We start from the raw sequence: 27764 nt of genomic DNA on the forward strand, positions 1-27764 counted from the left end.
ACTTTTCTGCGTATCGTGTATAGTGACAGTGCTGCTAATCAGTGCTGGGAACGTGGTTGGACTAGGAAGGACAAGGCAAGTTGTCCTGTAGTGATAATCTCCTGTTGACCAAACACAATGTATTGAAACATCAAAAAACAGCCCAGTAAGTGACAACACTGTAATCAGGGTATCTGCTCCTACATTATGGCATTCTCAGATTACAAAGCAAAAACATGCTGAGACATTTCGTTATAGAAGGCAGGTTTCATGACAAAACTTTTAGTGTAAACCGGCTGCTGATCACCTAATTAAACAAAATACTCTGTCACTGGGTGAAGTGATCTTTTGTGCAGCGCAAATCATAGTGGCAACCTATGCGCACTGAGCAATGTAATACATCAAAAGCGATCGGAGATCGGTTAAAGTTTAATGATCAGCGGTGGTTAAGTGCCGCTGGTTGGTCCATATAAACGTACCCTTACACGGCTGTCTAGCTCACAATACTGCCAACTATCTACAATCTCTTCAGTGTACAATCCAAGACAAACAGAAGTACCAAGACTAGAGGGAAACTCCAGCACTGCTGCCATGCGCACTCTGATTAGCACTTGCTCATGGATAAGATGGTGGAAAGCAGAATCCTTACCAGATAAGATGAAATATCCCAACATATGTGGTATCTATTCAACCTATGCAGCAGGACAATGGCCTTTTAGTCTCACATTGAGGAATGTTGTATGCCAAGCTAATTCAGGACGACTGATGTTAATTTAGGGTACTTTGTTGGTGAAAAAGAAACATCGGATATCTAAGAAAATGGGACCAATTCGCTAATTAGTTTCCTTCTAACTTTTAAAGTAAAAAAAATACATGAGAATTAGGCCTGCACATCAATCATACATGCCCGAGCTGGAAAACTATAAATAAAATGGTATAAACCTTTATAAAATAAGTTTTTTTTTTGCTTTTTTTTTTTTTTTTTTTTTAATAGCCCATACGTATTTTAAGAGAGGCTGTTACACCATCATTAAACGTTCCCCTGCCCCCTCCAAAAAAACAACATTACGTCTTTTATATCTTACACTTTATGTAGTAAGCAAAACTAGGCACTGAGCAAAACAATATTTTCCCCTCTTTAGATCACAACTTCATGATTTAGGTTTTGAAAGTAACACCCTCCAAGATTCCATTGTATTGATAGAGGAAAAAAAAAAATAATATATATATATATATATATATATATATATATATATATATATATATATATATATATATATATATATATATATATATATATATAATCAGGCCTTATGCTGAACAGAACTGTCAAAAGCTTACATGAAATACTGGCAAGAAAGCAAAAACATCTAACTGGTACATGTCTTGCCACAAGGGACTTTTTAAAGTTATCCTGCAGCACTCCATAACATTCAGGAAAAAAGCATCATTAAATATATAGTTGTATGCCACATGTCCATCTGGATTATTTTTTTCCTCTTATTTTATAATCTATTTTGTGCTGCTTTCTCAAGATAATAAACATTAACCAAATGACGTTTCAGATGCTTTGTATATTCTTCTGCTTTCTTGAATACGCGATCACAAAAAATACACACAAAACTTTCATTAGAGACGCTGGTCGAGACAGAAGGCACTTCAAGAAGAGGCTGTGATTCTAGGGTCTCTTGAGGGGACTGTAAACTGTTTAAGCCAGAGTCATCACTCCTTTCTGAAATATTATCACTGATCTCACTACCTTCATGGCTATGGATTCCCTCATCCTCATCAATGTCCAGAGGTTCATGACTAGTAGCCTCACATTGTGTATGCACAGTTTGTTTTGGGTCACAATTATTTATATCTTGTGTAATTTTTGGGGAGAGAACTTGTTCGCTGTCTCTTGGGGTTGCCTGCCCAGATTCTTCGTGCTTTTCTAAACTACTATTGGATTCAGATTCATTGACATTTTCAGAGTCCTCACTTATAGTTCCACTACAATGTAAGGCACCCATCTCATGGTTGCAGCCCTCTTCAGGAATGGATTCAGCGTTTTCTGCAGAAGCACTGGTTGAGGGCAGTAAATCAGGAGCACTGTGTGTCTCTACAACCGATATATCAGTAACTGGGCTTATTACATAGTTGGGTTCAGGCTCTGTTTCTTGATCAGCAACTGGGCTTATTATAGAGCTGGGTTCAAGCTCATTACCTTTGTCAGCAACTGGGCTTATAGAGTCGAGTTCAAGCTCATTATCAGCAACTGGGCTTATTGCAGAGTTGGGTTCGAGCTCATGATCAGCAACTGGGCTTATTACAGAGTTGGGTTCGAGCTCATGATCAGCAACTGGGCTTATTACAGAGTTGGGTTCAAGCTCATGATCAGCAACTGGGCTTATTACAGAGTTGGGTTCGAGCTCATGATCAGCAGCTGGGCTTATTACAGAGTTGGGTTCGAGCTCATGATCAGCAGCTGGGCTTATTACAGAGTTAGGTTCAAGCTCATGATCAGCAACTGGGCTTATTACAGAGTTGGGTTCGAGTTCATGATCAGCAGCTGGGCTTATTACAGAGTTGGGTTCGAGCTCATGATCAGCAGCTGGGCTTATTACAGAGTTAGGTTCAAGCTCATGATCAGCAACTGGGCTTATTACAGAGTTAGGTTCAAGCTCATGATCAGCAACTGGGCTTATTACAGAGTTGGGTTCGAGTTCATTATCAGCAACTGGGCTTATCACAGAGTTGGGTTCAAGCTCATTTTCAGCAACTGGGCTTATCACAGAGTTGGGTTCAAGCTCATGATCAGTAACTGGGCTTATTACAGAGTTGGGTTCAAGCTCATTTTCAGCAACTGGGCTTATTATAGAGTTGGGATCAAACTCATTTTCAGTAACTGGGCTTATTGCAGAGTTGGAATCAAGCTCATTTTCAGTAACTGGGCTTATTGCAGAGTTGGAATCAAGCTCATTTTCAGTAACTGGGCTTATTGCAGAGTTGGAATCAAGCTCATTTTCAGTAACTGGGCTTATTGCAGAGTTGGGTTCAAGCTCATTTTCAGTAACTGGGCTTATTGCAGAGTTGTGATCAAGCTCATTTTCAGTAACTGGGCTTATTATAGAGTTGGGATCAAGCTCATTAACATTCTTTAAGAGTAACTTATTGGACTCAGGTGTACTTTCCAAGGCAGATGAAGTCGATTCCATGTTGGGATCAGAAACAGATCCTTCACTAACGGCGCTTATTTCAGCTTTACTTTGTGTACCTAGGACAGCACCCTCTGTTGTTTTTGTGATGGCTTGGACTTCCACCTCTGTAGGCTTTGTAGCAGATTTAAGACCATGTTCTGCCAATGGTACACTGTTTGTTTTATCAATAGTGTTCCTCATCTCAACAGTCTCAGAATCCTTCTGGGTTGTTGACTTACCAGATTTACTTTTAGAAGTAGCAGTTTTGTTTGATATAGTCATCTTCTTGTGTTTACTTTTTAATGGTTTCTTGTTGGAAGTTTTCTTCAAAGGCACTTTCTGTTTCTCAGATTTTCCAGCTTGGTTTGTTTTTTTTGAAACATTGTGGGTATGCTTATTTTTCTGCATCAACCTCCTCTTCTTTACCTTGCTATTTTGTGTTTCATTAATCTTAAGAGGCTTTTCAGATACCACACTTGACTTCCTTTTTGCACCTTTACCTCTATCAGGGCTTTTATTTTCTTCAGTCTTAGAAGAGGACTTGTGGCTTCGAGTGGTGATCTGCCCAACAAGAGGACTGGCAGCTTGCTTCACCTTTACACCTTTCTCCTTATCCACTTTAGATTTCACGTCAGATTTCTTTTCTGGAGGCTCACTTTTAACATCAGAGTTTTCCTTTTCTTCTTGCTTACTTGAATCGACATCTGAACCTGTGGCATCTCCTTTTCTTGTTCTCAGTTTGACTTTAGAAACATCCACGGTTATGTCAGTGCAGCCAGAGTGTCTGGATTTTATGTGATACTGCAAATTACACTTCTTTGACGCAGCATAATCACAAACAGGACACAGGAATTGTCTTGGATTAACATGTAGCTCAACATGTTTCTTAAAGTTGCTGCGGTCGGCAGTTTTATAGTTACAGTGTGGACATGTCAAAGGTTTTGGCCCATTGTGGACTTGTCTGGCATGCCGCGTCACTTCGTGCTGATTTGATGCAACGTAACTGCATAGCTCACATTTAAATGGCTTTTCACCTACATAAAACAAAAATAACTTTTAAGTTGCAGATAAAATAAGGCATTAAAACATTTCAATGACAACACAACAAATATTAAATGAGATCACTTTAAGGTCAGGGCAACATGGGTGACTATACACAAAGCTTTGTGGCAGGCTTTTCTACACCGATTTCTAGTCAGGTTAACCATTCTTGCACTGCCTTCCAACAGTCATCTTGGGACAACTCAAAACAGCGAGTTAACTATTTGCCCTGGGAACAATAGATACGTTCAATATTCCCAGAGAGATGCAACTACGGGTATAAAAATCAAACTGAGCCAAGCACGTATAGTGATGGCCTTTAGTTGAAAGGGGAAAAAAAAAAAAAAAAGTACAAATAAAAGTAAATCAAGAGTACATTATGAAAACATGCAATATCAGATAGGAATAGAAAAACCATACCCAACTGTTCCAGTGAAAGCATTGTTAGAAAAAAAAAAAAAATACAGATTTTCTGTTAAAGACAGTCTGATGACACAGCATTCATGACAGTTATAGAATAATTTCTGCGAGCCATAAAAATGACGTTACATTTTTTTTTTTTTTTCAGAGATACAGCAACACAACAAAGTATTTAAATTAGAAGGTAAGAAAACAAACAAACAAACAAACAGGTAAATATTGACATATGTTGTTGCTCATTGATAGAAGGGTGCCTTCACATTGCGTTTAGTTACGTTTGTGTTTAGGTATGACCTGTTAAGATGTAGCTCTTCTTTTTACACACGCTTACCCAAAGGCTGAACCAAAGAAAAGGAAGCAAAAACTATTACATTATAATTTTATATACAAACACAATATTTCATACAGTCTGCCAATATTTTTTAAAATTGAAATTATCAAGTTTCTTTTACCATTGATACATAACTTATTGAAGTACATTACCTGCTCTTTACACCTCTGTGGTCTTGTCATAAAGATATCATCACATTGGAACTTTTCTTATAATTTACCCCATTACAGGTTTTGCTAAGTGAAGCAATTGTGCGGAGATAAAATTTAAGGTACCTTCACACGAAACGACTTTGTAACGATATCGCTAGCGATCCGTGACGTTGCAGCGTCCTGGCTAGCGATATCGTTTAGTTTGACACGCAGCAGCGATCAGGATTCTGCTGTGATGTCGCTGGTCGTTGCTGAAAGTCCAGAACTTTATTTGGTCGTCTGATCGCCGTGTATCGTTGTGTTTGACAGCAAAAGCAACGATACCAGCGATATTTTACACTGGTAACCAGGGTAAACATCGGGTTACTAAGCACAGGGCCGCGCTTAGTAACCCGATGTTTACCCTGGTTACCAGCGTAAAATGTAAAAAAAACAAACAGTACATACTTACATGCAGGGTGGATTGATTTAAATCACGCCGATTTAAATCATGATTTAAATCACGATTTAAATCAAAAGATTTTTTTCTATTTAAATCGGATCGATTTAAATCATGATTTTAATCATGATTTAAATCACTGATTTAAATCAAAAGGTTTTTTTTAATATAAATCACGATTAAAATGAGAAGTGAGAGCAGTGCGCATGTGCGCCCATAGTTACACGGACGAAACTAGGGGCAACGATCTAACGCCAGGGTGAGGGGGGGACCCCAAAGTAAGTAAAAATCTTTTTTGTTTTACTATATGGCAATAGGTAGGTGTTTAAAAGCAGCATGTCTTAGCCTACGTTCACATTAGCGGCGGGCGCCACAGCGGCGGGCGCCGCATGCGTCATGCGCCCCTATATTTAACATGGGGGCGCATGGACATGCGTCGCACTTGCGTTTTGCGCCGCATGCATCGCTGCGGCGCCCGCGTCCGGCCGCAGAGGACGCAGCAAGTTGCATTTTTGCTGCGTCCAACTTTCGGCCAAAAAGGACGCTGCGGCGCACAACGCATATGTGAACGTAGCCTTAATTGTATAAACTATTAATAGCCTCCACATTTTGTTCATACTGCCCCTTTAATTCCACACTTCTAGCTTGGTTTCACTTTTGGTTTAGTTTCTTTTTCCATTCAGTTGACATGCCCAAACTTGTTGGATAGTCAGCATCCTACAGAAACCTCTGGAAGAGCATGGCATTGTGAATGTTACACATATACAGCCTTTATTCTACTGAGTTAAACAACTCAGCTTTATCTCATGATGGAAGAACCTTTGGATGGTAAAATATTTTCCTCAAAAAGCAGTTTATTGAAAAAAATCCGATTTAAATCAAAAAAATCCGATTTAAATCAAAAAAATCCGATTTTTTTGATTTTTTTAAAAAAACATTGATTTTTATCCACCCTGCTTACATGCGTCCCCCAGCGTCCGCTTCCCACACTGACTGAGCGCCGCAAAGTGAAAGTGACGTCACCGCTGTGCCCTGCTACTGCCGGCGCTCACACAGTGCAGGAAGCGGACGCCGGGGGACGCATGTAAGTATGTACTGTTTGTTTTTTTTACATTTTACGCTGGTAACCAGGGTAAACATCGGGTTACTAAGCGCGGCCTTGCGCTTAGCAACCCGATGTTTACCCTGGTTACCCGGGGACCTCGGCATCGTTGGTCGCTGGAGAGCGGTCTGTGTGACAGCTCTCCAGCGACCAAACAGCGACGCTGCAGCGATCGGCATCGTTGTCACTATCGCTGCAGCGTCGCTTCGTGTGAAGGTACCTTTAGAAGTCAAAAGAAAAAACTGAAATGATAAGGGTGGAATGCTTGATGGTGGAAACCTCATACAGCGATTCCAACAGTTAACTGTCATAGACCTACTGTATATGTATAGGCAAATTTGGGAAAACACATTGGTGCCTGATGAAAAACAGGCTGCAGCATTCTCTGCAGCACTCACACCTCCTCAATGCTTGTCCAGGCTTAAAAGTATTACTCCTGCTTTTTTAATTTCAGCACTGTAGTGGTACTGTGCTAATCTAAGCTCCCTGACCCTAGCATTACACTTACCACCCGTCAAGTTCAGCTGTTCAGTTCTCGGCGCCTCTCCAGTCCTGCGCTGCCATCTTGTGACCACAACTTCTGACTGACTGAAAGTGGTAATGGTCACAAGCTCTAAATGTAAGTCTTGTTCTGGCTCTCAGACTTACGCTGAGTTGTGTCTGGATCGATCTGGCAGGTCACAGACCACTGGAGACTGCCCGGAGCGGTAGTGCTGTGGAGTCGGTGTCCATTTTGGTGAAGTTGGTATAAAATGGACTGACTAGGAAAATAAATAGTAAATTGGGTACAGTAGTTCAGTGCAGGATGTGCTGTAAATGTTTTCATAAGGATTTGGGAGAGTTATGAAATGTCCTATAAATGTCTGTTCCAGATCTAAGCTGTTAATGGAGAGGAATCTGTTCTGAACTTCATGTACATGCTCAGTAGTGACCAGTGCTGTGGAGTCAGAGGTCAGGTAAAACTGAGGAGCTGGAGGTTTGGCTTAGCAACTCTGGGGTAGAGAACTTAGGGTACCGTTACACTAAACGATTTACCAACGATCACGACCAGCGATACGACCTGGCCGTTATCGTTGGCAAGTCGTTGTGTGGTCGCTGGGGAGCGGTCACACAGACAGCTCTCCAGCGACCAACGATGCCGAAGTCCCCGGGTAACCAGGGTAAACATCGAGTTACTAAGCGCAGGGCCGCGCTTAGTAACCCGATGTTTACCCTGGTTACCAGCGTAAATGTAAAAAAAAAAAAAAAACAGTACATACTCACATTCCGGTGTCACGTCCCCCGGCGTCTGCTTCCCGCACTGACTGAGTGCCAGCCGTAAGGCACAGCACAGCGGTGACGTCACTGCTGTGCTCTGCTTTCACTTTACGGCCGGCGCTCACAGTCAGTGCGGGAAGCAGACGGCTAGGGACGTGACACCGGAATGTAAGTATGTACTGTTTGGTTTATTTTACATTTACGATGGTAACCAGGGTAAACATCGGGTTACTAAGTGCGGCCCTGCGCCTAGTAACCCGATGTTTACCCTGGTTACAAGCGAACGCATCGCTGGATCGGTGTCACACACACCGATCCAGCGATGACAGCGGGAGATCCAGCGACGAAATAAAGTTCCAAACGATCTGCTACGACGTACGATTCTCAGCGGGGTCCCTGATCGCTGCTGCGTGTCAGACACAGCGATATCGTATGGATATCGCTGGAAAGTCACGGATCGTGCCGTCGTAACGATCAAAGTGCCACTGTGAGACGGTACCCTTACATAAGTCACGCCACTCAAGCACTGCAATTAATTACCTGCTGGAGTGGTGCTTCCTTATGTGCAATTGTGACTGGTACTGCCTTGTTGCTTTACTCAGAACCCTACTGGTTATCCTGTGCTGACTAACCTGTTAAAACGGCCATTGCACCCCCCCTCCACACACACACAAGTAGGGTGCCGATGACCTACAGAAGACATGGTTGCTGCCATGTTAAGCTTACAAATGACTACCACCAAATTTCTTGCAAGTCACGTAACCCAGTGCGCAAGCTCATTGTGCATCAGCCAGGACCTCGGTGTGAAGGCCAATCATTCTGCAACTATGACCACAGGTTTCAAGGAACCAAACATGCTGTTCTGGCTCACAGCTGATAGGTTAATATTTGGAAAGTGCTTATTTATACTATATTGAAAAACACAATTTTTTTATATTATTCAATATGTAAACTCAATATATTGGGAGAGATTCATGAAGCTTAATTTATCAATGCACCACTATTCCGGCACAACTTTCAGAGACTTACTTTCTTGACAAGTTTGGACATTTTCTGTACCTTGTCTAACTATGACCTATATATATATATATATACACAAAACATTGTTTGTAAATTTAATGACAACAAAAAAGCCCAACTTACAGGTGGTATAAACTTAGACTAGATAGGCTAAAGATACAACCGGTTATTACACAGCATGAACCACCACGATCAATCTAAACCATTTTAAGACGGTCTAGTCTAGGTTTGTACAGACTAAGAATTAGACTGCATTGACAAATATGCCCTATTGTATTTTTGAATGTAAAATTTATTTTAAAGTATTAAAGAAAACATAACTGAATGTCCCAAATATGGTGTAAATACAATCCAATCATATTGATGGTGTTAAATGCAAGTAGCTACTGCTGGCTATGTCACAAATATTATATTCAAGCCTGATCTGTAACCAACCTGAGTGAGTCCGCATGTGTCTGGTCAAATGAGTTTTCTGTGAGCTTGAATATGGGCACATAAAACATTGATAAGGTCGTTCACCTACAAATGAAGGATAGAGAATTCAGTTGCAGATTAATACTATATTATACAATGATACAATGAATAGTATTCTACAGAAGCATTAAAATTTTTTAAATCTGTGCCTTTAATAAGCTGCGTTTTCTGCAAATTAACCCCTTCACCCCCAAGGGTGCTTTGCACGTTAATGACCGGGCCAATTTTTACAATTCTGACCACTGTCCCTTTATGAGGTTATAACTCTGGAACGCTTCAATGGATCTTGGCGATTCAGACATTGTTTTCTCGTGACATATTGTACTTCATGATAGTGGTAAAATTTCTTTGATATAACTTGCGTTTATTTGTGAAAAAAACCGAATATTTGGCGAAAATTTTGAAAATTTCGCAATTTTCCAACTTTGAATTTTTATGCCCTTAAATCACAGACATGTCACGCAAAATACTTAATAAGTAACATTTCCCACATGCCTACTTTACATCAACACAATTTTGGAAACAAAATTTTTTTTTGTGACGGAGTTATAAGGGTTAAAAGTTGACCAGCAATTTCTCATTTTTACAACACCATTTTTTTTAGGGACCACATCTCATTTGAAGTCATTTTGAGGGGTCTATATGATAGAAAATACCCAAGTGTGACACCATTCTAAAAACTGCACCCCTCAAGGTACTCAAAACCACTTTCAAAAAGTTTATTAACCCTTCAGGTGTTTCACAGGAATTTTTGGAATGTTTAAATAAAAATGAACATTTAACTTTTTTTCACACAAAATTTATTTCAGCTCCAATTTGTTTTATTTTACCAAGGGTAACAGGAGAAAATAGACCTCAAAATTTGTTGTACAATTTGTCCTGAGTACGCTGATACCCCATATGTGGGTGTAAACCACTGTTTGGGCGCATGGCAGAGCTCGGAAGGAAAGGAGCGCCATTTGACTTTTCAATGCAAAATTGACTGGAATTGAGATGGGACGCCATGTTGCATTTGGAGAGCCCCTGATGTGCCTAAACATTGAAACCCCCCACAAGTGACACCATTTTGGAAAGTAGACCCCCTAAGGATCTTATCTAGATGTGTGGTGAGCACTTTGACCCAACAAGTGCGTCACAGAAGTTTATAATGCAGAGCCGTAAAAATAAATCATATTTTTTCACAAAAATGATCTTTTCGCCCCCATTTTTTTATTTCCCCAAGGGTAAGAGAAGAAATTAGACCACAAAAGTTGTTGTGCAATTTGTCCTGAGTACGACGATACCCCATATGTGGGGGTAAACCACTGTTTGGGCGCATAGCAGAGCTCGGAAGGGAAGGAGCGCTATTTTACTTTTCAATGCAATATTGACTGGAATTAAGATGGGATGCCATGTTGCGTTTGGAGAGCCCCTGATGTGCCTAAACATTAAAAACCCCCACAAGTGACACCATTTTGGAAAGTAGACCCCCTAAGGAACTTATCTAGATGTGTTTTGAGAGCTTTGAACCCCCAAGTGTTTCACTACAGTTTATAACGCAGAGCCGTGAAAATAAAAATTCTTTTTTTTTTTTTTTCACAAAAATGATTTTTGGCCCCCAGTTTTGTATTTTCACAAGGGTATCAGGATAAATTGGACCCCAAAAGTTGTTGTCCAATTTGTCCTGAGTACGCTGATACCCCATATGTGGGGGGGGGGGGGGGGGGGGGACGACCACTGTTTGGGCGCATGACAGAGCTCGGAAGGGAAGGAGCGCCATTTGGAATGCAGACTTAAATGGATTGGTCTGCAGGCGTCACGTTGCATTTGCAGAGCCCCTGATGTACCCAAACAGTACAAACCCCCCACAAGTGACCCCATATCGGAAACTAGACCCCCCAAGGAACTTATCTAGATGTGTTGTGAGAACTTTGAACCCCCAAGTGTTTCACTACAGTTTACAACGCAGAGCCGTGAAAATAAAAAATCTTTTTTTTCCCACAAAACTTATTTTTTGGCCCCCAGTTTTGTATTTTCCCAAGGGTAGCAGGAGAATTGGACCCCAAAAGATGATGTCCAATTTGTCCTGAGTACGCTGATACCCCATATGTTGAGGTAAACCCCTATTTGGGCACACGGGAGAGCTCTGAAGGGAAGGAGCACTGTTTTCCTTTTTCAACTCAGAATTGGCAGGAATTCAGATCGGATGCCATGTCCCGTTTGGAGAGCCCCTGATGTGCCTAAACAGTGGAAACCCTCCAATTATAACTGAAACCCTAATCCAAACACATCCCTAACCCTAATCCCAACAGTAACCCTAACCACTCCTCTAACCCAGACACACCCAACCCTATTCCCAACCGTAAATGTAATCCAAACCCTAACCCTATCTTTAGCCCCAACCCTAGCCCTAGCCCCAACCCTAGCCCCAACCCTAGCCCTAACCCTAGCCCTAGCCCTAGCTCTAGCCCTAACTCTAGCCCTAACTCTAGCCCTAACTCTAGCCCTAACTCTAGCCCTAACTCTAGCCCTAACTCTAGCCCTAACTCTAGCCCTAACTCTAGCCCTAACTCTAGCCCTAACTCTAGCCCTAACTCTAGCCCTAACTCTAGCCCTAACGGGAAAATGGAAATAAATACATTTTTTAATTTTTTTATTTTTCCCTAACTAAGGGGGTGATGCAGGGGGATTTGATTTACTTTTATAGCGGGTTTTTTAGCGGATTTTTATGATTGGCAGCCGTCACACACTGAAAGACGCTTTTCATTGCAAAAAATATTTTTTGCGTTACCACATTTTGAGAGCTGTAATTTTTCCATATTTGAGTCCACAGTCATGTGAGGTCTTGTTTTTTGTGGGACGAGTTGACGTTTTTATTGGTAACATTTTCGGACACGTGACATTTTTTGATCGCTTTTTATTCCGATTTTTGTGAGGCAGAGTGATCAAAAACCAGCTATTCATGAATTTCTTTTGGGGGAGGCGTTTATACCGTTCCGCGTTTGGTAAAATTGATAAAGCAGTTTTATTCGTCGGGTCAGTACGATTACAGCGATACCTCATTTATATCATTTTTTTTATGTTTTGGCGCTTTTATACGATAAAAACTATTTTATAGAAAAAATAATTATTTTGGTATCGCTTTATTCTCAGGACTATAACTTTTTTATTTTTTTGCTGATGATGCTGTATGGCGGCTCGTTTTTTGCGGGACAAGATGACGTTTTCAGAGGTACCATGGTTATTTATATCAGTCTTTTTGATCGCGTGTTATTCCACTTTTTGTTCGGCGGTATGATAATAAAGCGTTGTTTTTTGCCTCGGTTTTTTTTTTTTTTCTTACGGTGTTTACTGAAGGGGTTAACTAGTGGGGCAGTTTTATAGGTTGGGTCGTTACGGACGCGGCGATACTATATATGTGTACTTTTATTGTTTTTTTTATTTTATTTAGCAAAAGAAATGTATTTATGGGAATAATATATATATATTTTTTTCTTTATTTAGGATATTTTTTTTATTTATTTTTTTACACGTGGGGAATTTTTTTTTTACTTTTTTACTTTGTCCCAGGGGGGGACATCACAGATCATTGATCTGGCAGTGTGCACAGCACTCTGCCAGATCTGCGATCTGCTGTGCAGGGCTGCAGGCTTACCAGCGCCTGCTCTGAGCAGACACTCGGTAAGCCACCTCCCTCCCTGCAGGACCCGGATACCGCGGCCATCTTGGATCCGGGACCTGCGGCGAGGAGGGAGGTAGGAGACCCTCGGAGCAACGCGATCACATCGCGTTGCTCCGGGGGTCTCAGAGAAGCCCGCAGGGAGCCCCCTCCCTGCGCGATGCTTCCCTATACCACCGGTACACCGCGATCATGTTTGATCGCGGTGTGCCGGGGGTTAATGTGCCGGGGGCGGTCCGTGACCGCTCCTGGCACATAGTGCCGGATGTCAGCTGCGATATGCAGCTGACACCCGGCCGCGATCGGCCGCGCTCCCCCCGTGAGCGCGGCCGATCGCGTATGACGTACTATCCCGTCGGTGGTCATACGGGCCCACCCCACCTCGACGGGATAGTACGTCAGATGTCAGGAAGGGGTTAAAGCTCAGTAGATGCTATCCTTAGGTGAAGGTGCAAGACTCGCAAATCTATATAGTACACAGGGTCTATAGGACATCAGATTTTCTGGAAAAGCTTGGCTGTAGATCAGATGCCAGGTGTCCCAAATGCTGCATGGATCCAGCTGATCTGATCCATATGTAGGGGAACTGCCCAAAACGCCACAGATACTGGACCTATTAGATAAGTTATCTCGGGCTCATAAGTCATGTATACTTGGTTAAGTGGAGGAACTGACAACAAACACATTCGACAATACTGCTATTGGGCGCTTATTGTAAATTGCTCGCTAACGAATTGCTCGTTACTGGGTCCAACCTACAACACCTGCCAAAAGAGAATTTATGAATAAAATTAACTCAGTTATATGTGAACAATATATCAAAAGAGAGGTGTATATGGTAAATATGAAAAGCTGTGTTCCCCATGGCTAAACTTTCCAGGACTTGCTTCAGCCAACAGATTGCTGGACAGAGCTATATCTTTCTGCCGGATGGGGGATTGCTAACGAGCAGCCATGTAGCAATATGTAATATAATATGTCTTAACAGTGATCTTGTTAACCCCTTCATGACCCAGCCTATTTTGACCTTAATGACCTTGCCATTTTTTGCAATTCTGACCAGTGTCCCTTTAGGAGGTAATAACTCAGGAATGCTTCAATGGATCCTAGCGATTCTGAGACTGTTTTTTCGTGACATATTGGGCTTCATGTTAGTAGTAAATTTAGGTCAATAATTTTTGCGTTTATTTGTGGAAAAAAAAAAATCGGAAATTTGGCGAAAATTTTAAAAATTACGCAATTTTCAAATTTTGAATTTTTTTTTCTGTTAAACTAGAGAGTTATGTGACACAAAATAGTTAATAAATAACATTTCCCACATGTCTACTTTACATCAGCACAATTTTGGAAACAAAATTTTTTTTTTGCTAGGAAGTTATAAAGGTTAAAATTTGACCAGCGACTTCTCATTTTTACAACAAAATTTACAAAACCATTTTTTTTTCAGGGACCACCTCACATTTAAAGTTAGTTTGAGGGGTCTATATGGCTGAAAATACCCAAAAGTGACACCATTCTAAAAACTGCACCCCTCAAGGTGCTCAAATCCACATTCAAGGAGTTTATTAACCCTTCAGGTGCTTCACAGCAGCAGAAGCAACATGGAAGGAAAAAATGAACATTTAACTTTTTAGCCACAAAAATGATCTTTTAGCAACAATTTTTTTTATTTTCCCAAGGGTAAAAGGAGAAACTGGACCCTGAAAGTTATTGTACAATTTGTTCTGAGTACGTCGATACCCCATATGTGTGTGTGTGGGGGGGGGGGGGGGGGAAACCACTGTTTGGGCACTCGAAAGGGAAGGAGCGCCATTTGACTTTTTGAATGAAAAATTGGCTCCAATCTTTAGCGGACACCATGTCGCGTTTGGAGAGCCCCTGTGTGCCTAAATATTGGAGCTCCCCCACAAGTGACCCCAGTTTGGAAACTAGACCTCCCAAGGAGCTTATCTAGATGTATAGTGAGCACTTTGAACTCCCAGGTGCTTCACAAATTGATCCGTAAAAAATAAAAAAGTACTTTTTTTTTCATTTTTTTCCCACAAAAAATAAGTTTTTAGCCCCCATTTTTTTATTTTCCCAAGGGTAACAGGAGACATTAGGACCCCAAAGTTGTTGCGCAATTTTTCTGAGTACGCCGATACCCCATATGTGGGGGTAAACCACTGTTTAGCACCATTTGACTTTTTGAACGCAAGATTGGCTGGAATCAATGGTGGCGCCATGTTGCGTTTGGAGACCCCTGATGTGCCTAAACAGTGGAAACCCCTCAATTCTAACTCCTACACTAACCCCAACACACCCCTAACCCTAATCCCAACTCTAGCCATAACCCTAATCACAACCCTAACCCCAACCCTAACCACAACACACCCCTAACCCTAATCCCAACCCTAACCACAAGCCTAACCCTAATCTTCACCCTATTTCCAACCCTAACTCTAATTCCAAACCTAACCCTAAGTCTATGTGCCCACGTTGCGGATGCCTGTGAGGATTTTTCTGCAGTTTCTGAAAAATCCGCAGGTAAAACGCACAGCATTACCACAGATTTCCAGTGTTTTTTGTGCGGATTTCACCTGCGGATTCCTATTGAAGAACAGGTGTAAAACGCTGCGGAATCCGCACAAAGAATTGAGATGCTGTGGAAAATACAATGCAGCATTTCCGCGCAGTATTTTCCGCACCATGGGCACAGCGGATTTGGTTTTCCATAGGTTTACATGGTACTGTAAACGTGATGGAAAACTACTACGAATCCGCAGCCAAATCCGCACCGTGTGCACATAGCCTAATTCTAACCCTAATTGCAACCCTAACTGCAACCCTAACCCTAATTGCAACCCTAACCCTAATTGCAACCCTAACCCTAATTGCAACCCTAACCCTAATTGCAACCCTAAGGCCGGGATCACACATACGCGTGATACGGCCGAGTCTCGCAGGTGAAATCCCTCCTCTGGCACCAGCACTTGGGAGCAGAGCGTGCAGCTCCATGTGTTGCTGTGCGGCTGCACGCTCCGCTCCGGAGTGCTTGCGCTAGAGGAGGGATTTCACCTGCGAGACTCGGCCATATCTCACGTATGTGTGATCCTGGCCTAACCCTAACCCTAGTTCTAACCCTAGTGGACAAAATAAAAGTAAATATATTTTCTTTAATTTTATTATTGTCCCTACCTATGGGGGTGATAAAGGGGGGAGGTTATTTTTTTTTGTTTTGATCGCTGTGATAGAACCGGACTGCGGGGGAAGCGGACAGGACAGAGGGTAGGAGATCGGTGGCGGTGGCAAATCACGGTCTCCAGCCATGGCTGATGCTATTGCAGGATCGGCCATGGCTAGATTGTAATATTTCACCAATTTTCATTGGTGAAATATTACTATCGCTCTGATTGAAAGTGAAACGTCACTTTCAACAGCCAATCAGAGCGATCATAGCCAGAGGGGGGGGCGAAGCCACCCCCCCTGGGCGCAAGTACCACTCACCCTGTCCCTGCAGGTCGGGTGAAATTACAGTTAACCCTTTCACCCGACCTGCAGGAGCGCGATCAGACCATGACGAATATGCTGCGTCACAGGTCGGATTGGCACAGGTTTTCATGACGCATACGATGCGTCAAAGGTCGGGAAGGGGTTAAGTGTTTGATGTGAACATGGTCAGCGTAACTTCTATGGGTGCAAACCTTGTTAGGCCTCTTTCACACTAGCGTCGTGCACTGCATTTTTGCAGAAAAAACGCATCCTGCAAAAGTGCTTGCAGGATGCGTTTTTTTCTCCATAGACTTTTATTAGCGACGCAGTGCGACGCATTGCCACACGTCGCAACCATCGTGCGACGGTTGCGTTGGACCATTGCCACCCAAAAAATGTTGCTTGTAACATTTTTGGTGCGTCGTCTGCAGCATTTCCGACCGCGCATGCGCGGCCGGAACTCCACCCCCCCGCACCTCACAATGGGGCAGCGGATGCGTTGGAAAACTGCATCCGCTGCCCCCGTTGTGCGGCGCTTTCACAGCTAGCGTTGGTGCGCCGCAACGTCGCATAGCGACGTGCAGTGCACGACGCTAGTGTGAAAGTAGCCTTATAGTATGAAGAAAAAAAAAAAAAATTGTATAGTACCCAGAAATTAATGGTATATGGAGGGTGGGGGACATTAATCATAATTATTCTCCTTTCTGTATATGCAATGCGATTTTCTTCTATGTATAAAAATGATAAAAAAAAGCTTAAGAGTATAATGAAAGTTATACAATGTTCTAATAAACGGGTTAAGTATTTCTCACATTTACAAAATTTTTGTGTCAGTGAATAGGAGTCTTCATTGCCTATTTCCAAAAGGATGAAAGCTGCACAACTAACACCGGTCACATGTACAAGTGTGCTGAAAACATGGGGAACTGTCAGTCAGTAAAGCTGCAACATATTGGGAGCTTTCCTTATAGTTCATAGATATTGACTGGAAAGTAACAGTGTAAGGCTGGATTAACAGAGGTCTCCTGACCTGAACCAGATAGCCTCATAGTCCTATACAAGGACGCTGGGCTCAGGTCAGGGGACCCACGACCAGTGCATACATCACCAGAGCATACATCGCCATCTACCCTGAAACAGAGATATGTGAATCCGGCCTAACATCTCCATAAATCTTTCTAATACCCTGTGTTCCCATTCTTCACCATGTAAAAGATTGTCACTTTCCGAAATTCAATGCAAACATTCTTTTTACATTCAAAGACAAAGTCTGTCCTTACAGTGTGCTGCTTGTTAAAGGATAGTTCTTGTGGAACCAGGGATGAGACTCATGATATACTCAGGCACATATATTATTTATTTACTAATACGCCTCTTCGGGTTTTGGGACACATAAGCAGGGTTGACGGATTTGTTCTGAAAAGGAAGCGGGGGCTTTTAAGTTCATTGCACTCACTTTTGTTGCCAGCGGTTTAGACATTAATGGCTGTGTGTTGAGTTATTTAGAGGGTACACCAAATTTGAACTGTTATACAAGATGCACACTGACTACTGTACATTGTGTCAAAGTGTCAGATCTTCAGTGTTGTCCCATGAAAAGATATAATAAAATATTTACAAAAATGTGAGATATACTGCATTTTATCTGCAACAACACTTTAGGCTATGGTCAAGTGTCTCTTTATCCTTCCCTTGTGTGTTTTCCGTTTAGACCAGACAAATAAAACAGATAAGATGAATTAGGACCCTGTGCATTCCTTTGTGAAATGGGAGCAGACATGGCCCTTTGATTCATATAGAGTTCATCTAATTCCTGTTGATCTGTTTTTTTTTTTGTTTGTTTGTTGTTTTTTTTTTTTTACAATGGGGCATGGTTGCTTTTGTCTCTTTTTGGTCAAAGTGAGCAGCTAAGAAACGTTTGATACATTCATATTTACAGTATTACAGTGTATGAGAGGGCACCTATACTTTGCTAACTTTAATATTTTGCTGAATTTTTATGACCATGTAATGGAATAAAATTATGTTTTTCCATTAAAAAAAAAAAATTGTTTGGTGCCTGAGACTCTCTGGAACTCTAAGGCCATGTTCACACTTTGCGGTTTTTACCGCGGAACCGCGGCGATTTTGATGCTGCGGGTCCGCAGCAGTTTCCATAGCGTTTCCATTTACATGTAAACCCTATGGAAACCGCAAACCGCTGTGCACATGCTGCAGGAAAAACCGCGCAGAAACGCAGCGGTTTAAAACCCGCAGCATGTCACTTCTTTGTGCAGAATCGCTGCGATTCTGCACCCATAGGAAAGCATTGAACCGCTTACTTCCCGCATGGGGCTGTGCCCATGTTGCGGGAAGTAAGCGGTTAATGTGCGGGTGGTACCCGGGGTGGAGGAGAGGAGACTCTCCTCCAGGCCGTGGGAACCATATTTGGGGTAAAAAAAAAAGAATAAAAATAAAAAATCATGTTATACTCGCCTCTCAGCGCTGCACGCGGCCGGCCAGTCAGAGTTGCTGTGCGAACAGGACCTGCGGTGACGTCGCGGTCACATGACCGTGACGTCACGAAGGTCCTTCTCGGCACAGCATCTTTGGAACCGGAGCGCCGCGTGCAGCGCCGAGGAGATCCGGACATCGGAGGGTGAGTATAAGCAATTTTTAACATTACTATTGATGCTGCATATTGCTGCATATGCAGCATCAATAGTATAGGAGTAATCCCGCAGCGGAAATCGCAAAACAAACCGCGATAAATCTGCAGGGATAACCGCAGCGGTATTGCCCTGCAGATTTATCAATTCCGCTGCGGGAGAACCCGCAGAGGGACGCCGCAAAGTGTGAACATGGCCTAAAAGGTTGTGCTTATATCATGTAAAAACCATGTCACGACTGCAACATGTGAACATATCTTTACGGCGTCAGCTCCATACAAAAGCAGACAGACAGAAGAGGGCCCATGTGCAAAGGATCCCAAATGGGTCCTTTGCAGTTCAATAGCTCATCATAATGCACAATTCCACTTGCTTTGGATGTAGTAGTGGGTCCCCTTACTATTTGGGCCCCTGTGCGGCTCCACAGGCTGCAGCAATGGTATGACCACCCTGGCTCCATATGAATAAACCCTAATAATATCAGAGCATTCTTGCAACAAATATACTGTCAAGAGAATTCTGTTCCATAACAACAAGCAAATATCCCAAAAATGGTGAGGGACATTAACAAAGTAAAAAACAGTTGGAGCACTTGCACAATCAATGATCTGTATTCACATAAAACTCCTTTAAATTACAGGTTTACGCAACGTCTACATTTCAAAATATTTACCTGTATGTGTTCTTATATGCTGAATATAGTTATTTTTGCGGTCAGAAAAGTATGAGCACTGTGAACACGTATAAACAATCCTTGGGAAATGATTTCGGAGATGTTTCTTCCAGTGATATTCGCTAACTGTCGTGTAGGTACATATGGTGCACTTGTAAACCCGTTCGTTGTCAGAAGCTTTATCGTGATGCTTCAAATGGGCCAAATAGTGATCAAGACGGTTAGTGTTGTAGCCACATCTGTCACATCGGATAGGTCCTATCGAAAAGTCCACTTCCTCAGGGGAACAAGAGCCCGAATCCTGCACATTCTTGTTAGAGTCATGATCAATGAACCTCTTGGCGCTATGGTCCTTAATATGATGAACAAACTCTTCCTCAGTTTCTGCCTTATATTGGCAAGGTCTGCACCTAAAAGGCTTGCTTTTTACACATTTTGTTTTGTCTTCAGTTCTGGAAGGAGGGGTCTCATTTTTCTTTTCTGGTTCCACTTCCAACCTAGTTTCAGAGCTGGTGGGTTGTTGGTCACACGGTTTCTCCTCCTGGACTCCAGAAGGTTCCTCATTCATGTTCTCAAGCGTATCAGACTCACCGGCTATGTTTGACTCTTCTATTTCCATTCTTTCCCCATCACTGTCTGAATAGCTATTATCATAAACAGTTGTCAATTCAGCCATTTGTCTGTCCTCATCCATGGAATAATCACAGCAGCCATTATTAGCTTCTCCAGTCAAAGCAACATTCGCCAGCATGATAAGACGAGGAGCTGCCATCTCTGCTTTCGAAAGGTCATGTAAACCATACATGTCACCAAGGCCAAAGTTGCCACTGTTACAAAATAAGTTGCTGCCACTAGGTTGGCTAACCATTTGAGTAGCCATGGTGAATACTAAAAAGGAAAAAGAAAAAAAAAAAAAAGAAAAAAAAATAATGATGAGAACAAAAGCCAAAGCCAGTAGAAATTGTATCATAAGTCAAAAACGCCATTACAAGCAATATAGAGAAATTGTAGAAAGAAAATAAGTGTCAACATCGCAATACGTTATATAATTATACATGAAATTGTTCATGACAGCAAGATTTTTCACTGCAGCGTTAGCTCACGCAAATGCATCAAGCTGAAGGTCCTTTGAAATACATATATGTATCAAAAATGTATATATATTACAAGTTTCTGTGGTTTATGTCCTTAAACTGCACACGAATCCACACCTGCACAGCTCGCTATTCAGGCTTACAAGACAAGTACAAAGGCTGTGACCATAGACCCCAGGGCCATTTACGGCCCTCGATGACCTGTTATCAGGCCCCCCGAGCAGATTCTCAGGGACCGCATTCTTGGGCAGGGAGCTGTATTTTCATTGCCACCAGCTCATTAATTTCTTCTTGCTCTGTTAGCACACACATGCAGTGTTCACTTATGAACACTGAAGGGCATGCAATGAAAGATTACGTCCTGAAACCAGTGCCAGAGTCAGGATGTACTTTGTAGGCGGAGTTTGTATGGCCCCGAAGGATGGTATAAATATACAAATGGCCCTTGGCAGAAAAAAAAGAAGATTCCCCGCCCCTGCCATAGACAATAGGATCCAGTGAGTTATCAGACAGCTGAAGGACCCAGCACGTTTGCAGTGTACATTTAAATAGCATAACTCATGCTAACGTGTCAGTATAGGTTTTTTTTTGTTCCTGCAGAATAGGAAAGCACAGCCTGCTGAACTATTACTCCAACAACAGAGTCCCTTAGGCTGGCGTCACACTAGCGAGTTTTAGGGACGTATGAGCACAGAAAATACATCCGTAAAATACGCATAACACACGGCCCAATGATTCTCTATGGCCCAGCTCCTATCAGCCGTATTTTACGAATCCGTATTATACGGTCTTCTACGGCTGTAGAAAATCGCAGCATGCTGCGTTTGTCACTGTATTGCGCAAAAAAAATCGCCAATGAAAGTCTATGGGGACGAGAAAAATACGGATTACACACGGACCAGCAGTGTGACCTGCGAGAAATACGCAGCTGTGTTCTATAGAAAAGTCGGTAATTCAATTGCCAGCTTTTCATTTCTCCTTCACAAACCCGACAGGATATGAGACATGGTTTACATACAGTAAACCATCTCATATCCCTTTTTTTTGCATATTCCACACTACTAATATTAGTAGAGTGTATGTGCAAAATTTGGGCGCTGTAGCTTGTAAAATTAAGGGTTTAATCGCGGAAAAAATTGGCGTGGGCTCCCGCGCAATTTTCTCCGCCAGAGTGATAAAGCCAGTGACTGAGGGCAGATATTAATAGCCTAGAGAGGGTCCATGGTTATTGCCCCCCCCCCCCTGGCTACAAACATCTGCCCCCAGCCACCCCAGAAAAGGCACATCTGGAAGATGCGCCTTTTCTGGCACTTGGCCTCTCTTCCCGCTCCCCTGTAGAGGTGGGATATGGGGTAATGAAGGGTTAATGTCACCTTGCTATCGTAAGGTGACATTAAGCCAGATTAATAATGGAGAGGCGTCAATTATGACACCTATCCATTATTAATCCAATAGTACGAATAGTATTAATCCCGCATACTCCCCTCCGGTCGCCACTCACACAGGGTTAATGCCGGCGGTAACGGACCGCGTTATGCCGCGGGTAACACACTCCGTAACCGCTGCTATTAACCCTGTGTGTCCCCAATTTTTTACTATTGACGCTGCCTATGCGGCATAAATAACAAAAAATTTAATGTTAAAAATAATAAAAAAACAAAAACCTGCTATACTCACCCTCCGTAGTCCGCCGAGCCGCTCGCACCGGCCGCCATCTTCCGTTCCCAGCGATGTATTGCGAGACCGCTAAGTCTTCTGGGTAATTTCGCAGTGCTGCATCCTGGGAAAGGAAGATGGCGGCCGGCGCCAGCGGCTCGGCGGAGCTTCGATGGATCCCAAGCGTCGGTAACCACTTCCTGGATCCAGGCGCCAACGGAAGGTGAGTATATAACTATTTTTTATTTTAATTCTCTTTTTTTTTTTAACAGGGATATGATGCCCACATTGCTATATACGTGGGCTGCGCAATATACAACGCGGGCTGCGCAATATACTATGTGGGCTGCGCAATACACTACGCATACATATTATAGAATACCCGATGCGTTAGAAATCGGGATATATATATATATATATATACACACACACACGTATATATACACACATACACTGTATATATGTTTTAACGAACATTTGAGCCGAAAAATCCATTAGATGTCGTTTTGCAAGCCTGCGAGAAAATATCGCAGTACGGATGCCATACGGATTACATACGGAGGATGCCATGCGCAAAATACGCTGCCACACCCTGCCTACGGATGACATACGGATCACTATTTTTGGAACATTTCTGCATATTACGGCCGTAAAATACAGACCGTATTTTCATATGCTGAGTGTGACGCCGGCCTTACAATCATGAGAAAGGGGTCTGGAGCCAAATTTGAATAGACAAATGGTCGAGGATGCACCCTGCCGTCAAATTGTCTATGGGACTGACAAAGATAGCCAAGGGTTGAGCTTGGGAACCCAGTGTTCTCATAATCGGTGTGGTGCACCAGTGGCTGGACTCCCAGCAATTACACTATGTAGACAAAAGTATCAGAACACACTTCTTAATTCAAAGTGTCATGGTCCTTTGAATCACAGGGTCTGTTCACACAGAATGATGCCTTGACAAAAAAACAAGCTTAAAAATAATTTCACCAAACGAGCACTTTTTTTGTTGAGCAAATGTCAACCTTTTATCAGGAAATGAGCATTACTTCAAACGCCAGTTCATGATATTTACACTAACTGATCAAAAGTGCATTGATCAAAATAGCTGTGAGCTTTAGCAAGGCTGATTGTCAAAAATGGGAAGGGGGGGGGGGACCCAATGCTGTTTTTCTTATAAATTATTTATTTAAATAATTTAAAAAAAAACAACTGGTAGGGACCCCTCTATTCTTGATAACAACCATGCAGAAGCTGACAGCTGGGGGCTGTAGCCCCCAGCTGTGAGTTTTGTTTGGTTGGTTCAATAAAATAGTGGGGGGGGGTGGACCCACTTCGGGTGTTTCATTTATTTCTGAACGATCGCAGCCGGCAGCTGTGGCATACCCCCATCCTCCTCACCTACTGTCACTATTAGCGACACCAGGTGTCCCAAATGCCCCCACCTGTTGTCGTTCGCACTTTAATTTAATGCTCATCATTCTCCTCTACTCGCCGGAAGAGCAGGGGGAGAATGATGACAGCCGGCTTCAGCACCAGCCACTGGGGAACAGCGCTTACTGTATCGCTTCTTCACCCGGCGGCTGTCCGTGTCACATGGAGGACATCAACGTGTGTTCTCCGTGTGTGGGACATTTTACCGTCCGTGCAGACAGCAAAAAACGGACATGTAAGCGTGTTTTGACCACGGACACACTAACATGTGCACGTGTGGCATGGGCATGTGTACGTGTCTCCGGTATGTGTGAAAACTGACACCACACGTATCGGAGACACAGACGTGTGAAAGGGGCCTAAGGGAGCTTTTTAAATGCTTAGGAAGCCTTTAAGGGTTTGGCGGGCTATGTAAATGCCCTGTTTTCGGTCCGATAGGTGGTGTTTCTTCTTTTTTCCTCCACCCCATCCTTCCCCGCTGTCCGCAATATTTTCTGGAATTGGAGTAGGTGTCCTTCATAGTTCGCGCGTGCGCAGTGCAATCCTGTCTCGCGCATGCGCAGTATGCTTTGCCCATCTGCGGGCAAAGCGAAAAGCATTACTGCGCATGCACCGGCCCACTATGTCCCAGAATACAGAGAAATACTTCCGGGACATAATGCTTTTCGGCTTTGCCCGCAGTTGGGCAAAGCATACTGTGCATGCGCGAGATAAGATTGCATTGCGCACGCGCGAACTATGGGGGACACCTACTCCAATTCTGGAAAATATTGCGGACAGCGGGGAAGGATGGGGTGGAGGAAAAAAGAAGAAACACCGCCCATCGGACCGAAAACAGGGCATTTACATAGCCCACCAAATTCAGGTGACAGAGCCCCTTTAATTATTCTAATTTACTGAGATAATGACTTCTGGGTTTTCATTGGCTGTAAGCCATAATGATCAACATAAACAGAAATAAACACTTGAAAGATCACTCTGTTTGTAATGACTATATATAATATACGAGTTTCAATTTTTGTATTGAAGAACTGAAATAAATTTACTTTTTGGTGATATTCTAATTTTGTGAGAAGCACCTGTATTTCTGAGGGAGTGCAGGGCGCAGGTGCGGGATCCCGGCACCATAACTGACGTGCATGGGAGGGGGAGTAGTATTGTATTGAGGAGCCTGGAAGAAGTCATTAGCATACAGAAAGAGTATAAACATTTCTCAGCAACAAGACCATTAACGTGAGGCGTACAGGTAGGATTAGTGTAACATTTCTATTACCTGCATGCCCACATGAATAGGTCATATACGTCCCGGGGGTGACAGATTCCCTTTAAGCTGAACATTGTACTAATCCTGGAAACTCCCTTTTAGAACTAACAAGTCCAGCAGCCCCCGAGCTCCAGTATATGGGGCAGTCATTCGGAAGACTCAGCAGCATCAGTATATTAGACAATCAATAGGGGGATGAGTGAGAGCCTGTCACCAAGGAGGAAGCGGGGACTGCTGTCATCGGGAGCGCTCCTGCCAAGGGAGATGGGCTGTGGACATTGAGGGGGTGCAGACACCGTGAAGATTACATGGGAGGGGGGGGGGAACAGACACCGTGGAGATTGCATGGGGGGGGGTGTCCAGACACCGTGGAGATTACATTGGGGGGGGGGGGGGCAGACACCGTGGAGATTACATGGGGGGGGGCAGACACCGTGGAGATTACATGGTGGGGGGGGGGGGAGCAGACACCGTGATTACATGGGGGGGGGGGGGGGGAGCAGACACCGTGGAGATTACATGGGGGGGGGGGGGGGGGAGCAGACACCGTGGAGATTACATGGTGGGGGGGAGCAGACACCGTGGAGATTACATGGTGGGGGGAGCAGACACCGTGGAGATTACATAGCGGGGGAGCAGACACCGTGGAGATTACATTGGGGGGAGCAGACACCGTGGAGATTACATGATGGGGGGAGCAGACACCGTGGAGATTACATGGTGGGGGGGAGCAGACACCGTGGAGATTACATGATGGGGGGAGCAGACACCGTGGAGATTACATGGTGGGGGGGAGCAGACACCGTGGAGATTACATGGTGGGGGGGAGCAGACACCGTGGAGATTACATGGTGGGGGGGGGAGCAGACACCGTGGAGATTACATGGGGGGGGGGGGAGCAGACACCGTGGAGATTACATGGGGGGGGGGGGGGAGCAGACACCGTGGAGATTACATGATGGGGGGAGCAGACACCGTGGAGATTACATGGTGGGGGGGAGCAGACACCGTGGAGATTACATGGGGGGGGGGGGGGGGGGAGCAGACACCGTGGAGATTACATGGGGGGGGGAGCAGACACCGTGGAGATTACATGGGGGGGGGGAGCAGACACCGTGGAGATTACATGGTGGGGGGAGCAGACACCGTGGAGATTACATAGCGGGGGAGCAGACACCGTGGAGATTACACGAGTGGAGTCTCTGCAGCCATCATGCAGTCTCCTCTGCAGTCAGTAAAGTTTACCACCTTGTGGCGGAGGCTGCTGCATGGCACGTACAGAGGAAGTGGCCATGTTTACAGCCCCGCACAATGTGCCCACAACTTCGGAGGGGCGGGGATGGGGCGCCATATTCCTAACTTTTCAGACGCTCCAGCACCAGAGGAGGAGGGAGCGGCAGGCGACATCCCGGTGTAGATCAGCACCACGGGCGGGGGCAGGAGGAGGAGACCCCCGGCGCTGTCTCCGTCCCCCATCAGGGTCCCCGTAGGTGCCGGCGGCCTCCCCACCCCCACCAGGGTCACACCCAGTGTTAGGCTGGGAGTCGGGGCCGAGATCAGCCCTGGACAGCGCCTTTCCCGGCGCTCTCCAGCAGCGGACAGCGACCACGGCCCAGACAGCTACATGCAGCACGTACACCAAGCGCGGGGCACAACAAGGGGCTGAGGAAACTTGGCCTAGACTCCGCAGCCGCGCTCACGAGTAAAAGTTTCCTGCGGTCGCTAAACATCGGCCACACGTTCCCGCCCTTGTTCTACACGCAGCGGGCACTCACCTCGCACTCAGAGCGGCGTCCAGCGAGAGCGGACAGGGCCTACTGCTCGGCGCTGCTAGTACGAGAGCCTCCGCTCTCACATTCCTACACACGCCGCACTCACTCACACTCCCCCTCCCTTCTGGGCTACGGCGGCGGGGGCGCGCACGTCTGCCTGCGCTCGTCTGCGTGCGCGTTCACACAGCGTCGCTACTCGCTACACCTGAGGGCACAAGCTTTTGCTGACTGCTCTGTGGCCTGTACACATGGGGTGCCTGTACACATGGGGGGCCACAGTCAGCAGCACTGGGAAACTAATGTCGAGTGCAGCCCTCCAGCAGGACGGTCTGGTCTGTGGTCTTCCAGGCTATGTATTGAGGATGGGGTCAGGGAAATGGCTAGCTGTTTGCCCCCCATGCTTGACACACAACACCGCTGAGCTCTCCTACCCACAGCACACATGGACCATCCACATTAGGCTACTTTCACTCTAGCATTGTGCACTGCACATCGCTATGCGTCGTTTTGCAGAAAAAAACGCATCCTGCAAAAGTGCTTGCAGGATGCGTTTGTTCTCCATTGACTTGCATTAGCAATGCAGTGCGACGGTTGCGTTGTGTTGCGTCGGTCCGTCGCCACCAAAAAACGTTGCTTGTAACGTTTTTTGGTGCGTCGTTCCCGTCTTTTCCGACCCCGCATGCGCGGCCGAAACTCC

The 27764-nt window shown here is 44.3% G+C and overlaps 1 protein-coding gene across 1 annotated transcript; it reads right to left on the minus strand.

The window, feature by feature from the left end:
* Window positions 1-1324: 1324 nt before the first annotated feature.
* On the minus strand, window positions 1325-27261 carry REST (RE1 silencing transcription factor). Its single transcript, XM_077273843.1, has 4 exons — window positions 27071-27261; window positions 19848-20735; window positions 9359-9442; window positions 1325-4195 (listed from the first exon to the last, which is right to left on the minus strand). Exons 2-4 carry the CDS (start codon window positions 20725-20727, stop codon window positions 1485-1487), a joined length of 3675 nt encoding a protein of 1224 aa, XP_077129958.1. The 5' UTR covers window positions 20728-20735; window positions 27071-27261; the 3' UTR covers window positions 1325-1484.
* Window positions 27262-27764: the final 503 nt, after the last annotated feature.

Source organism: Ranitomeya variabilis, chromosome 1, assembly GCF_051348905.1.
Source record: "Ranitomeya variabilis isolate aRanVar5 chromosome 1, aRanVar5.hap1, whole genome shotgun sequence".
NCBI lineage: Eukaryota > Metazoa > Chordata > Amphibia > Anura > Dendrobatidae > Ranitomeya > Ranitomeya variabilis.